Source organism: Oncorhynchus mykiss, chromosome 16 (genome assembly GCF_057628025.1).
Source record: "Oncorhynchus mykiss isolate SJ-2025 chromosome 16, ASM5762802v1, whole genome shotgun sequence".
NCBI classification, from domain to species: Eukaryota; Metazoa; Chordata; class Actinopteri; order Salmoniformes; family Salmonidae; genus Oncorhynchus; species Oncorhynchus mykiss.
This window is the reverse complement of record NC_143037.1, coordinates 2,231,433-2,247,572: the sequence shown is the minus strand read 5'-3', so window position 1 is coordinate 2,247,572 and position 16,140 is coordinate 2,231,433. Positions and strand designations below refer to the sequence as shown.

The window sequence follows — 16,140 nt, the reverse complement described above, 5'->3', positions numbered from 1 at the left end:
TTATTCCAGGCTTTATGTAAATATTCTGCAAACGGAAATACACAATGGACAAAAAAACATTTCAGTTTCTCCTCATCACTCAGCCACATAATGCCAGGGTATATCTGGTGGTCTGTCTCCTCAGTGCTCAGCCACATAATGCCAGGGTATATTTGGTGGTCTGTCTCCTCATCACTACATAATACCAGGGTATATCTGGTGGTCTGTCTCCTCATCACTACATAATGCCAGGGTATATCTGGTGGTCTGTCTCATCACTCAGCCACATAATGCCAGGGTATATCTGGTGGTCTATGTCCTCATCACTCAGCCACATAATGCCAGGGTATATCTGGTGGTCTGTCTCCTCATCACTCAGCCACATAATACCAGGGTATATCTGGTGGTCTGTCTCATCACTCAGCCACATAATGCCAGGGTATATCTGGTGGTCTGTCTCCTCATCACTGAACCACACAATGCCAGGGTATACCTGGTGGTCTGTCTCCTCATCACTCAGCCACATAATGCCAGGGTATATCTGGTGGTCTGTCTCCTCATCACTCAGCCACATAATACCAGGGTATATCTGGGTGTCTGTCTACTCATCGCTCAGCCACATAATGCCAGGGTATATCTGGTGGTCTGTCTCCTCAGTGCTCAGCCACATAATGCCAGGGTATATCTGGTGGTCTGTCTCATCACTCAGCCACATAATGCCAGGGTATACCTGGTGGTCTGTCTCCACATCGCTCAGCCACATAATGCCAGGGTATACCTGGTGGTCAATATCCCCGATCTGACCTGTTTCAATACGCAGAGAATATATCCCTGATCTGACCTGTTTCAATACACAGAGACAATATCCCTGATCTGACCTGTTTCAATACGCAGAGACAATATCCCTGATCTGACCTGTTTCAATACGCAGAGACAATATCCCTTATCGTACCTGTGCACATAGCGATCTCTTGTTTATAGGTAGGTTATACATAATATATCTCTCACACACCAATTGACCGTTAATCAAACAAAATATTCTCCATTTGGCTTTATGATTAATCTCCTCCAACCATTTTTCGTGACTTGCGACATACGCCTAGTTTCCTGAATCAGGTCACATGTTGCATCAACAGTTGTTTTTTTTTAACCATATCTATGTCTCCCTTCATTTGGTTTTCCGACAGATGTTCACAGTCAGACTGTTGAAAGAGATCAGACATTTCAGTTGCCCAGGCTCCCCCTATGGGATAGATCCCATTGAAAAACTGTACTAGCTATTCTGGCAGCTGGCATATCCAACAATCATATCAAACTTAATTTGTCATATGCACTCAGTGACAGTTCTAGCTTGTATGGCTCCCTGGGCGAACCCCCCCTTCAGTGCCCTTCAGCGCAACACTGTCAACCAAGAGTCAAGACTACATTACCCATCCCCCAACACTGTCAACCAAGAGTCAAGACTACATTACCCATCCCCCAACACGGTCAACCAAGAGTCAAGGCTACATTACCCATCCCCCAACACTGTCAACCAAGAGTCAAGACTACATTACCCATCCCCCAACACTGTCAACCAAGAGTCAAGGCTACATTAACCATCCCCCAACACTGTCAACCAAGAGTCAAGACTACATTACCCATCCCCCAACACTGTAAACCAAGAGTCAAGGCTACATTACCCATCCCCCAACACTGTCAACCAAGAGTCAAGACTACATTACCCATCCCCCAACACTGTCAACCAAGAGTCAAGACTACATTACCCATCGCCCAACACTGTCAACCAAGAGTCAAGACTACATTACCCATCCCCCAACACTGTCAACCAAGAGTCGAGACTAAATTACCCATCCCCCAACACTGTCAACCAAGAGTCAAGACTACATTACCCATCCCCCAACACTGTCAACCAAGAGTCAAGACTACATTACCCATCCCCCAACACTGTCAACCAAGAGTCAAGACTACATTACCCATCGCCCAACACTGTCTACCAAGAGTCAAGACTACATTACCCATCCCCCAACACTGTCAACCAAGAGTCGAGACTAAATTACCCATCCCCCAACACTGTCAACCAAGAGTCAAGACTACATTACCCATCCCCCAACACTGTCAACCAAGAGTCAAGACTACATTACCCATCCCCCAACACTGTCAACCAAGAGTCAAGACTAAACCAATTCACCTTGGTGTTGTGCAGACAGAAACCAGAAAAAAAATGCAACAATATGTCTGTGAAACTATATATACACAGTATTATGAATGAATTGTGGTTTATTTGGTAGCATTTCGTAGTGTGATTGTACAGTACTAATGCAGTTAGTAAAATCAAAGTTAGAGGTGCGCTATTTGATAGATTCCCCCGCTCCCCCTACCTCAGGCTTCCAGTCGGGAGACCTAAAGTCAACCTACCCCCGCCCCCCCTACCTCGGGCTTCCAGTGGGGAGACCTGAGGTCAACCTACCCCCGCCCCCCCTACCTCGGGCTTCCAGTGGGGAGACCTGAGGTCAACCTACCCCCGCCCCCCTACCTCGGGCTTCCAATGGGGAGACCTGAGGTCAACCTACCCCCGCCTCCCTACCTCAGGCTTCCATTGTGGAGACCCAAGGTCAACCTACCCCTGCCCCACTACCTCGGAATTCCAGTGGGGAGACCTGAGGTCAACCTACCCCCACCCCCCCCTACCTCGGGCTTCCAGAGGGGAGACCTGAGGTCAACCTACCCCCTCTCCCCCTACCTCGGGCTTCCAGAGGGGAGACCTGAGGTCAACCTACCCCCGCCCCTCTACCTCGGGCCTCCAATGGGGAGATCTGAGGTCAACCTACCCCCGCCCCCCTCTCCATCTGGCACTTCTGAGTGGGAGACCTACCCAGGCAGTGGCCTGCCTAGCTCACTAACTAGAATCAGGGCGCCCACTCCGACAAGGTTAATTGACCCACAGTCCCATACGTTGACATGTACAGTTGAAGTCGGAAGTTTACATACACCTTTACCAAATACATTTAAACTCAGTTTTTCACAATTCCTGACATTTAATCCTAGTAAAAATTCCCTGTCTTAGGTCAGTTAGGATCACCACTTTATTTTTATAATTTGAAATGATTGACAGAGTCGAAAGCCTTGGCCAGGTCGATGAAGATGGCTGCACAGTACTGTCTTTTATCGATGGCGGTTATGATATCGTTTAGTACCTTGAGCGTGGCTGAGATGCACCTGTGACCAGCTCGGAAACTGGATTGCACAGCGGAGAAGGTACGGTGGGATTCGAAATGGTCTGTGATCTGTTTGTTAACTTGGCTTTCGAAGACTTTAGAAATTTATCAGTGGTGACAGTGTTTCCTAGCCTCAGGGCAGTGGGCAGCTGGGAGGAGGTGCTCTTATTCTACATGGACTTAACAGTGTCCCAGAACTTTTTGGAGTTTGTGCTACAGGATGCAAATTTCTGTTTGAAAAAGCTAGCCTTCACTTTATATATATATATATATATATATATATATATATATATTCACTTTTATATATATAGTCTTTGCTTTCCTAACTGCCTGTGTATATTGGTTCCTAACTTCCCTGAAGTCGCATATCGCGGGGTTATTCGATGCTAATGCAGAACGCCACAGGATGTTTTTGTGCTGGTCAATGGCAGTCAGGTCTGGAGTGAACCACGGGCTAAGTCTGTTCCTGGTTCTACATTTTTTGAATGGGGCATACTTATTTAAGATGGTGAGGAAAGCACTTTTAAAGAATAACCAGGCATCCTCTACTGACGGAATGAGGTCAATATCCTTCCAGGATACCCGGGCCAGGTCGATTAGAAAGGCCTGCTCGCTGAAGTGTTTTAGGGAGCGTTTGACAGTGATGAGGGGTGTTCGTTTGCCCGCAGACCCATTACGGATGCAGGCAATGAGGCAGTGATCACTGAGATCCTGGTTGAAGACAGCAGTATATTTGGAAGGCAGGTTAGGATGATATCTATGAGGGTGCCTGTGTTTACGGATTTGGGGTTGTACCTGGTAGGTCCATTGATAATTTGTGTGAGATTGAGGGCATCAAGCTTAGATTGTAGGATGGCCGGGGTGTTAAGCATACCCCAGTTTAGGTCACCTAGCAGCACGAGCTCTGAAGATAGATAGGGGGCAATCAATTCACATATGGTGTCCAGGGCACAGCTGGGGGCAGAAGATGGTCTATAGCAAGCGGCAATGGTGAGAGACTTGTTTCTGGAAAGGTGGATTTTCAAAAGTAGAAGCTCAAATTGTTTGGGCACAGACCTGGATAGTAAGACAGAACTCTGCAGGCTATCTCTGCGGTAGATTGCAACTCCGCTATGACAGTTCTATCTTGTCGGAAAATGTTACTGTTAGGGATGGAAATTTCAGGGTTTTTGGTGGCCTTCCCAAGCCAGGATTCAGACACAGCTAGGACATCCGGGTTGGCAGAGTGTGCTAAAGCAGTGAATAAAACAAAAACTTAGGGAGGAGGCTTCTGATGTTGACATGCATGAATCCAAGGCTTTTACATTTGCAGAAGTTAACAAATGAGAGCACCTGGGGGATTGATGCTGGGGGCTGCAGGGCCTGGGTTAACCTATACATCAGAGGAGGAGTAGGATAAGGGTACGGCTAAAGGCTATAAGAACTGGTTGTCTAGTACGTTCAGGACATAGAGTTAAAGAAGCAGGTTTCTGGGCGCGGTAAAATAGATTCAATGTATAATGTACAGACAAAGGTATGGTAGGATGTGAATACAGTGGAGGTAAACCTAGGCATTGAATGACGATGAGAGAGCTATTGTCTCTAGAGACATAAATTAAACCAGGTGAGGTCACCACATGTGTGGGAGGTGGAACAAGAGGGTTAGCTGAGGCATGTTGAGCAGGGCTGGAGGCTCTACAGTGAAATAAGTGTCACGACTTCAGCCAAAGTCGGCTCCTCTCCTTGTTTGTTCGGCGGTCGACGTCACCGGCCTTCTAGCCATCGTCGCTCCATTTTCATTGTTCCATTTGTTTTGTCTTGTTCCCTGCACAGCTGGTTTATATTCCCTAATCACGTTGTATATACTGTATATATTCCTCTGTTCCCCCCATGTCCTTGTGTGTGGAATTGTTTTTGTTATGTGTTTTATGTGACGCGCCAGGCTGGTTTTCTATTATCCGAGTTGATTCACCAAGTATGTTTTTTTGTTAAACATTAGCTTTTGTGACTGTTTTGCGCGCTTTGCACTTTTGCCAATTGGCTGGAGGTTTGACGCTGTTGCGTCCGTCTGTTATTTTGATCCTAAAAAAAGTCTGCGCCTGTTCACAACTCTCTGCTCTCCTGCACCTGACTTATCTACCGGTACGCACACGCCTGACAATAAGACAATAATCACTAACCAAAAAAAGCAATGGACAAGGCATATTGACATTAGGGAGAGGCAGGTTTCAAAATCATTTGAAACCTGGATGTTTCACATCATATAATAAGGCATGTCTTACCTTGCTTTAAAGTAGCATATAGCCTAAATCACACCGTAGAAAAATGGAGGCTATTATTTTATAAAGAAGTCCTCACAAATCTGTCGTTCTGCCCCTGAACAGGCAGTTAACCCACTGTTCCCAGGCCGTCATTGAAAATAAGAATTTGTTCTTAACTGACTTGCCTAGTTAAATAAAGGTAAAATAAAAAAATAAAAAAATAAAAAACATGCGTTTTCCTTTTTCTATTGGTTTCCATTCAACTTTCTTTCATTGTCTAGCAGCCAAAGGCATTATCCTAGTCGTATTAGTCCATCTCTGTCCATGAAACTGCATTATCCTAGTCGTATTAGTCCATCTCTGTCCATGAAACTGCATTATCCTAGTCGTATTAGTCCATCTCTGTCCATGAAACTGCATTATCCTAGTCGTATTAGTCCATCTCTGTCCATGAAACTGCATTATCCTAGTCGTATTAGTCCATCTCTGTCCATGAAACTGCATTATCCTAGTCGTATTAGTCCATCTCTGTCCATGAAGCTGCATTATCCTAGTCGTATTAGTCCATCTCTGTCCATGAAACTGCATTATCCTAGTCGTATTAGTCCATCTCTGTCCACGAAACTGCATTATCCTAGTCGTATTAGTCCATCTCTGTCCATGAAACTGCATTATCCTAGTCGTATTAGTCCATCTCTGTCCATGAAACTGCATTATCCTAGTCGTATTAGTCCATCTCTGTCCATGAAACTGCATTATCCTAGTCGTATTAGTCCATCTCTGTCCATGAAACTGCATTATCCTAGTCGTATTAGTCCATCTCTGTCCATGAAACTGCATTATCCTAGTCGTATTAGTCCATCTCTGTTCATGAAACTGCATTATCCTAGTCGTATTAGTCCATCTCTGTCCACGAAACTGCATTATCCTAGTCGTATTAGTCCATCTCTGTCCATGAAACTGCATTATCCTAGTCGTATTAGTCCATCTCTGTCCACGAAACTGCATTATCCTAGTCGTATTAGTCCATCTCTGTCCATGAAACTGCATTATCCTAGTCGTATTAGTCCATCTCTGTCCATGAAACTGCATTATCCTAGTCGTATTAGTCCATCTCTGTCCATGAAACTGCATTATCCTAGTCGTATTAGTCCATCTCTGTCCATGAAACTGCATTATCCTAGTCGTATTAGTCCATCTCTGTCCATGAAACTGCATTATCCTAGTCGTATTAGTCCATCTCTGTCCATGAAACTGCATTATCCTAGTCGTATTAGTCCATCTCTGTCCATGAAACTGCATTATCCTAGTCGTATTAGTCCATCTCTGTCCATGAAGCTGCATTATCCTAGTCGTATTAGTCCATCTCTGTCCATGAAACTGCATTATCCTAGTCGTATTAGTCCATCTCTGTCCACGAAACTGCATTATCCTAGTCGTATTAGTCCATCTCTGTCCATGAAACTGCATTATCCTAGTCGTATTAGTCCATCTCTGTCCATGAAACTGCATTATCCTAGTCGTATTAGTCCATCTCTGTCCATGAAACTGCATTATCCTAGTCGTATTAGTCCATCTCTGTCCATGAAACTGCATTATCCTAGTCGTATTAGTCCATCTCTGTCCATGAAACTGCATTATCCTAGTCGTATTAGTCCATCTCTGTTCATGAAACTGCATTATCCTAGTCGTATTAGTCCATCTCTGTCCACGAAACTGCATTATCCTAGTCGTATTAGTCCATCTCTGTCCACGAAACTGCATTATCCTAGTCGTATTAGTCCATCTCTGTCCACGAAACTGCATTATCCTAGTCGTATTAGTCCATCTCTGTCCATGAAACTGCATTATCCTAGTCGTATTAGTCCATCTCTGTCCATGAAACTGCATTATCCTAGTCGTATTAGTCCATCTCTGTCCATGAAACTGCATTATCCTAGTCGTATTAGTCCATCTCTGTTCATGAAACTGCATTATCCTAGTCGTATTAGTCCATCTCTGTCCACGAAACTGCATTATCCTAGTCGTATTAGTCCATCTCTGTCCACGAAACTGCATTATCCTAGTCGTATTAGTCCATCTCTGTCCACGAAACTGCATTATCCTAGTCGTATTAGTCCATCTCTGTCCATGAAACTGCATTATCCTAGTCGTATTAGTCCATCTCTGTCCATGAAACTGCATTATCCTAGTCGTATTAGTCCATCTCTGTCCATGAAACTGCATTATCCTAGTCGTATTAGTCCATCTCTGTCCATGAAACTGCATTATCCTAGTCGTATTAGTCCATCTCTGTCCATGAAACTGCATTATCCTAGTCGTATTAGTCCATCTCTGTCCATTAAACTGCATTATCATAGTCGTTGCTGCTCTTAAAATGTGAAGAGATAATGGTTTGTCAACATATTAAACATTCTGATCTGTTCCATCAGCCTTATTAATTGATACGGTGTATAACCCCAGTACATTACTTTGATACGCATCATGGGGATTAAGAAGTGAGTATACGCAATGCCCAGTGAAAAATAAGTGGGTATACCCTGCACTACACTACTGGTTGTCAATGGTTTCTAATTGGAAGGGACAGGGGGGGGGGGGGGAATGGCTCTGAAAGTAATCCAATGGTTTCTAATTGGAAGGGACGGGGACGGGGGACGGGGGGGGGGAATGGCTCTGAAAGTAATCCAATGGTTTCTAATTGGAAGGGGGGGGGGGGGGGGGATGGCTCTGAAAGTAATCCAATGGTTTTAGCTTTGTCATCATTTTATATAATTGTTGTCTTGATTTGATATTCCTTTGTTTTTTTCTTCCCCTTTTATTTCTTACAGATTCAACAACATTTTAAGCAATGGATTCCACAAACTACATCTCCATACTGTTGGAGTATGCTCAGAAACAACGTCAGATCTCTGACATCAAGTTTGAGGAGGTTGGAACAGAAGGACCGGATCACCTGAAAACGTAAGTCTATTCAACTGGCAGAGCTGCCTTCAGAAAGTAGTCACACCTCTAGACTTGTTTTGTTACAGCCTGACATTAAAATGGATTCAATAGAGGTTGTTTATCACTTCTCCATACACAATACCCCATAAAGTAAAAAAAAAATGGAATTATGCTTTTTGAAATTTTTACAAATTAATTAAAACTGAAAAACTGAAATGTCTTTAGTCAATAAGTATTAAACTCCTTTGTTATGGTAATCCTAAATAGAACAACTTTGCTTAACAAATCACATAATAAATAGGAGTAGAACTTTACTTAACAAGTCACATAATAAATAGGAGTAGAACTTTACTTAACAAGTCACATAATAAATAGGAGTAGAACTTTACTTAACAAATCACATAATAAATAGGAGTAGAACTTTACTTAACAAGTCACATAATAAATAGGAGTAGAACTTTACTTAACAAATCACATAATAAATAGGAGTAGAACTTTACTTAACAAGTCACATAATAAGCTCCATGGACTAATAGTGCTATAATAGTGTTTAACAATAATGTTTCATGACTACCTCATCTCTGTACCCCAAAACATACAATTATCTGTAAGGTTCCTCAGACAAGGTTCCTCAGACAAGGTTCCTCAGACAAGCAGTGAATTTCAAACACAGATTCAACCACAAAGACCAATAATGTTTTCCAAAGACATTGAATCTCCCTTTGGTCATGGTGAAGTTATTAATTACACTGGTGTATCAATACACCCGGTCACTACAAAGATACAGACGTCCTTCCTAACTCAGTTGCCGGAGAGGAAGGAAACTGCTCAGCGATTTCACCATGAGACCAATGGTGACTGTAAAACAGTTAAGAGTTTAATGGCTGTGATAGGAGGAAACTGAGGATGGATCAACAACATTGTAGTTACTCCACAATATTAACCTAAATGACAGAGTGAAAAGAAGGAAGTTACAGTTTTGACCTAAATCTACTTGAAAATCTATGGCAAGACCTGAAAATGGTTGTCTAGCCATGATCAACAACCAATGTGACAGAGCTTGAAGAATTTTGAAAAGAATAATGGGCAAAGTTTGCTCAATCCAGGTGTGTAACGCACTTAGAGATTTACCCAGAAAGACTCACAGCTGTAATCGCTGCTAAAGGTGATTCTAATGTATTGACTCAGGGGGTTTAATACTTATCTAATCAAGATCTAGTGTTTTATTTTTCCTATATTTTATTTTACAAATGTTAGAACTTATACCCAGGTATACCCCCTTTCTTTTCAGTGGGTAAACACACAAATGTTCCAAAATGCAATTTGCTGGAAAAAAAACTGAAAATGTAAAATGCACACTGCACATGTGAGCAGTTTCATGGACAGAGATGGAAATATCTGTACAACATTTAGAAAGAGGGGAGATCTAAGAGGGGAGATCTAAAGATGTAACAACTATCATTGTTTGCTAATACGACTAGGATTATGCCTTTGGCTGCTAGACAATGAAAGAAAGTTGAATGGAAACCAATAGAACAGGAGAACAAATATGAGGAAGTCTTTATAAGGTGCAGGTCCCGAGTGGAAAGCTATATCCTGTGCCCAAGCTGATAGCCGTTAGATTGGCTGTTAGATTGAGGGTTAAAACCAGAGGACAGGCTGGCCTATGACCCAATGAGCTTTCAGAACGCCTTCCAGAACTGGGTCGAGAACTGAGGCCCGTGATCGGAGACCATGTCGACTGGTGTCAAGTTCATGGATCCGGAAGACGTGTTGCACCATGAGCTGAGCCGTCTCCTTGACTGAAGGCAACTTAGGAAGGGGGATATATGGGCGGCTTTAGAAAACCTATCACCACCGTCAGGATCGGGGTGTTGTAATCTGACAGAGGAAGACCAGTAACAAAGTCCAGGGATATATGTGACCAGGGGCGGTGAGGAACAGGGAGCGCTTGGAGAAGGCCAGCCAGAGCGTACCTCAGTCTTATTTTGTGCACACACAGTGCAGGTGGCGACGAATGCGGAGACAAATGCGGTGGCCTTCCAGGAACCATGGAAGTAACCAAAAGCATCGTCGGATGAAAGCCAGGGTCCGACGGGAGACTAGATGGCAGGTCAGTCTTGGGGAATGTGCCCATTCCAGGACCGGAGAACGGGCAGAGTCCGGGACAAACATCCGGTTAGCCGGATCCCCTATCGGGTTCTGCCTGGGAATGCTGCACCTTACAGACCAGGGTCTCTATACCCCAGACGACTGCAGCCGTTGGACAGGAAGTAAGGAGGATGGTCTCGGGGTCAGATGGAGTAGCAGCACGGCTATACAAATGTGAGAGTGCGTCAGGTTTCACATTCTTGGACGCCGGGCGGTAGGAGAGAGTGAAATTGAAACGGGTGAATAACAGGGCCCAACGAACCTGCCTAGAGTTGAGGCACTTGAAGGTGCGGAGATATTTCAGGTTCTTATGGTCAGTTCATAATAAGAATGGGTGTTCCGCCCCCTCCAACCAGTGCCTCCACTCCTCCAACGCCATATTGACGACAAGGAGTACTCGATTACCCACATCATAGCAGAGGTAAGATGATGAGAGAGAAAAGCACAGGGGTGCAGCTTTTGGTCCCGGGTAGAACGCTGGGACAGGACGGCCCCCACTCCGAGTCATCCGAGTCGTCGACCTCCACCATGAACTGACTGGACAGTTCCGGATTGATTAAGGTGGGGGCTGTAGTGAATCGTGAAAGGAACCTTGGGAGCGGTGAGTGCTGAGAGGGGAAGCCAGGGTGCTGTAATCTCGGATGAAGCGGCGGTAGGAGTTAGCAAATCCCAGGAAAAGTTGCAGCAGCATTCTGGATGCGGGTTGAGGCCAATCCACCATCGCTCTCACCCTGTCTGGATCCATCTGTATATGTCCAGCAGCGATGACGTATCCTAGGAAGGAGATGGTGGAGCGATGGAATTCACACTTCTCCGCTTTAAAGAAAAGCTGGTTCTCCAGGAGATGCTGAAGGACCTGACAGATGTGGACAGATGGTCCCACTTAGTTACCTTAAGATGGTCCCACTTAGTTACCTTAAGATGGTCTCACCTAGTTACCTTAGGATGGTCCCACCTAGTTACCTGAAGATGGTCTCACTTAGTTACCTTAAGATGGTCCCACCTAGTTACCTGAAGATGGTCTCACCTAGTTACCTGAAGATGGTCTCACTTAGTTACCTTAAGATGGTCTCACCTAGTTACCTTAAGATGGTCCCACCTAGTTACCAAAAGATGGTCTCACCTAGTTACCTTAAGATGGTCCCACCTAGTTACCTGAAGATGGTCTCACCTAGTTACCTTAAGATGGTCCCACCTAGTTACCTTAAGATGGTCCCACCTAGTTACCAAAAGATGGTCCCACTTAGTTACCTGAAGATGGTCTCCCCTAGTTACCTTAAGATGGTCCCACCTAGTTACCTTAAGATGGTCCCACCTAGTTACCTTAAGATGGTCCCACCTAGTTAACTTAAGATGGTCTCACCTAGTTACCTTAAGATGGTCCCACCTAGTTACCTTAAGATGGTCTCACCTACTGTAGTTGTTTTGTGTAAGAGCATCTGCTAAATGACTCAAATGTAGTGTGTACTGTAATCATGAAAAAATTCATTCATTTAATTAAATCATTCAGTCATTTATTCATTAATTATTGCCTTAAACATTCCCCCTTTCCCCCAGCTTCACTCTGAGGGTGGTGATTAAAGGCCATGCCTATCCTAACGGGGTTGGAAAGAACAAGAAAGAGGCCAAACAGAATGCTGCTAAACATGCTCTGGCTGGCATGATGGAGACGACAGAGCAGAAGGATAAACATGCTCTGGCTGGCGTGACGAAGACGACAGAGCAGAAGGATAAACATGCTCTGGCTGGCGTGACGGAGACGACAGAGCAGAAGGATAAACATGCTCTGACTGGCGTGACGGAGACGACAGAGCAGAAGGATGCAGTAAGAACAGCCTTTTCTTTTTTATTCTACTGATGGTAACAGGCGTTGACCAGGGCCGTTATGTATCAAGCATCGCAAAGTGCTGATCTAGGATCAGGTCCCTCTGTCCATATCACATTATTAATTGTGACGTAAGAGGCTGAACTGAATCTAACTCAGCACTCCTACTCTGAAATTACAGTCCCTGGTGACATTTTGGTTGACAAAGTCCGTACTATCGTATGGAATGTTTAGTTACAGAATATATTGACTTGTGGGAGCATCAAACATACAGTTTGAGACCTGACGACCTGCGTAATGTTTTTCAACAGTCGGTTTCATGTCCTCCGTCACCTGCTCCGTCTCCAGCCCCTCCTGTCCGAGCAGTTATCTCCCAGCCCAACTACGTGTGCTGGCTGAATGAACACAGCCAGAAGAACAAGCTGTCTCTAAAGGCTTTGGAGGAAACGCGTGTTGGACCCAACAACGCCTCACAGTAACACTTCATACAGTACTCTAAAGTTATTCACTTGCTATTGCCGTTGCGAAGGGTCATATCCAAAACTAAAGGTGTGTGTGTGTGTGTGTTGTATGTCAGATGCTGTAGGTATGTGGTAGGTGAGAAAGAATACCCAGAGGGCTTTGGGAACACGAAGAAGGAGGCTAAGGAGGAAGCAGCAATGCAGGTCTATCTGGAGTTATGTGGCAGTAGTCAGACTACAGGGGTAAGGGTTATTAGGCCACATCTTAGACACACTATATCTCATGGTAGGATAATCTAAATGGTATTTAACGATAGTGGGGAAGTTAACAATGTTTTATTTCCCAAGACTGCAGATGAAAACTGCAATGGCGCCACTGGAAAACCCAAGGAGGAATTGGATCCAAAGGTTGTGGTCCTCAGGTAAGACAAAACATTTATTTATTTTATTGTTCTTCGAAGTCTCCAGTGCATATATTACCAAGTACTCCGCCGTAGCTGTAGTGGTCTGTACTCCTCCGTAGCTGTAGTCGTCTGTACTCTGCCGTAGCTGTAGTGGTCTGTACTCCGCCGTAGCTGTAGTCGTCTGTACTCCTCCGTAGCTGTAGTCGTCTGTACTCCGCCGTAGCTGTAGTCGTCTGTACTCCGCTGTAGCTGTAGTCGTCTGTACTCTGCCGTAGCTGTAGTGGTCTGTACTCCGCCGTAGCTGTAGTCGTCTGTACTCCTCCGTAGCTATAGTCGTCTGTACTCCGCTGTAGCTGTAGTCGTCTGTACTCCGCTGTAGCTGTAGTCGTCTGTACTCCTCCGTAGCTGTAGTGGTCTGTACTCCTCCGTAGCTGTAGTCGTCTGTACTCCTCCGTAGCTGTAGTCGTCTGTACTCCGCTGTAGCTGTAGTCGTCTGTACTCCTCCGTAGCTGTAGTGGTCTGTACTCCGCCGTAGCTGTAGTCGTCTGTACTCCGCCGTAGCTGTAGTCGTCTGTACTCCGCCGTAGCTGTAGTCGTCTGTACTCCGCCGTAGCTGTAGTCGTCTGTACTCCGCCGTAGCTGTAGTCGTCTGTACTCCTCCGTAGCTGTAGTCGTCTGTACTCCACTGTAGCTGTAGTCGTCTGTACTCCTCCGTAGCTGTAGTGGTCTGTACTCCTCCGTAGCTGTAGTCGTCTGTACTCCACCGTAGCTGTAGTCGTCTGTACTCCTCCGTAGCTGTAGTGGTCTGTACTCCTCCGTAGCTGTAGTGGTCTGTACTCCTCCGTAGCTGTAGTCGTCTGTACTCCACCGTAGCTGTAGTCGTCTGTACTCCTCCGTAGCTGTAGTCGTCTGTACTCCGCCGTAGCTGTAGTCGTCTGTACTCCTCCGTAGCTGTAGTCGTCTGTACTCCTCCGTAGCTGTAGTCGTCTGTACTCCTCCGTAGCTGTAGTCGTCTGTACTCCTCCGTAGCTGTAGTCGTCTGTACTCCTCCGTAGCTGTAGTCGTCTGTACTCCACCGTAGCTGTAGTGGTCTGTACTCCTCCGTAGCTGTAGTCGTCTGTACTCCTCCGTAGCTGTAGTCATCTGTACTCCTCCGTAGCTGTAGTCGTCTGTACTCCTCCGTAGCTGTAGTCGTCTGTACTCCTCCTTAGCTGTAGTCGTCTGTACTCCTCCGTAGCTGTAGTCGTCTGTACTCCACCGTAGCTGTAGTTGTCTGTACTCCTCCGTAGCTGTAGTCGTCTGTACTCCTCCGTAGCTGTAGTCGTCTGTACTCCTCCGTAGCTGTAGTCGTCTGTACTCCTCCGTAGCTGTAGTCGTCTGTACTCCGCCGTAGCTGTAGTCGTCTGTACTCCACCGTAGCTGTAGTCATCTGTACTCCTCCGTAGCTGTAGTCGTCTGTACTCCACCGTAGCTGTAGTCATCTGTACTCCTCCGTAGCTGTAGTCATCTGTACTCCTCCGTAGCTGTAGTCGTCTGTACTCCTCCGTAGCTGTAGTCGTATGTACTCCACCGTAGCTGTAGTCATCTGTACTCCACCGTAGCTGTAGTCATCTGTACTCCTCCGTAGCTGTAGTCGTCTGTACTCCACCGTAGCTGTAGTCATCTGTACTCCTCCGTAGCTGTAGTCGTCTATACTCCTCCGTAGCTGTAGTCGTCTATACTCCTCCTTAGCTGTAGTCGTCTGTACTCCTCTGTAGCTGTAGTCGTCTGTACTCCTCCGTAGCTGTAGTCGTCTGTACTCCTCCGTAGCTGTAGTGGTCTGTACTCCTCCGTAGCTGTAGTGGTCTGTACTCCTCCGTAGCTGTAGTCGTCTGTACTCCACCGTAGCTGTAGTCGTCTGTACTCCTCCGTAGCTGTAGTCGTCTGTACTCCGCCGTAGCTGTAGTCGTCTGTACTCCTCCGTAGCTGTAGTCGTCTGTACTCCTCCGTAGCTGTAGTCGTCTGTACTCCTCCGTAGCTGTAGTCGTCTGTACTCCTCCGTAGCTGTAGTCGTCTGTACTCCTCCGTAGCTGTAGTCATCTGTACTCCACCGTAGCTGTAGTGGTCTGTACTCCTCCGTAGCTGTAGTCGTCTGTACTCCTCCGTAGCTGTAGTCGTCTGTACTCCTCTGTAGCTGTAGTGGTCTGTACTCCTCCGTAGCTGTAGTCGTCTGTACTCCTCCTTAGCTGTAGTCGTCTGTACTCCTCCGTAGCTGTAGTCGTCTGTACTCCACCGTAGCTGTAGTCGTCTGTACTCCTCCATAGCTGTAGTCGTCTGTACTCCTCCGTAGCTGTAGTCGTCTGTACTCCTCCGTAGCTGTAGTCGTCTGTACTCCTCCGTAGCTGTAGTCGTCTGTACTCCGCCGTAGCTGTAGTCGTCTGTACTCCACCGTAGCTGTAGTCATCTGTACTCCTCCGTAGCTGTAGTCGTCTGTACTCCACCGTAGCTGTAGTCATCTGTACTCCTCCGTAGCTGTAGTCATCTGTACTCCTCCGTAGCTGTAGTCGTCTGTACTCCTCCGTAGCTGTAGTCGTATGTACTCCACCGTAGCTGTAGTCGTCTGTACTCCACCGTAGCTGTAGTCATCTGTACTCCTCCGTAGCTGTAGTCGTCTGTACTCCACCGTAGCTGTAGTCATCTGTACTCCTCCGTAGCTGTAGTCGTCTATACTCCTCCGTAGCTGTAGTCGTCTATACTCCTCCTTAGCTGTAGTCGTCTGTACTCCTCCGTAGCTGTAGTCGTCTGTACTCCGCCGTAGCTGTAGTCGTCTGTACTCCACCGTAGCTGTAGTCGTCTGTACTCCTCCGTAGCTGTAGTCGTCTGTACTCCGCCGTAGCTGTAGTCGTCTGTTATTGAAGCATATCTGTCACATAATTAGCA

At 45.8% G+C, this 16,140-nt stretch overlaps 1 protein-coding gene across 6 annotated transcripts in view; it reads left to right on the top strand.

Annotated features, from left to right (window-relative positions):
- eif2ak2 (eukaryotic translation initiation factor 2-alpha kinase 2) overlaps positions 1–16,140 on the top strand; it is a 50,540-nt gene that overhangs the window by 4,697 nt on the left and 29,703 nt on the right. For 3 of the 6 annotated variants that reach the window (XM_090201577.1, XM_090201576.1, XM_090201575.1), the window contains exons 2-5: positions 12,089–12,356; positions 12,668–12,831; positions 12,934–13,060; positions 13,166–13,239. In XM_090201577.1, coding sequence (XP_090057703.1) covers positions 12,089–12,356; positions 12,668–12,831; positions 12,934–13,060; positions 13,166–13,239 — 633 coding nt within the window. 6 annotated transcript variants of the gene reach the window in all.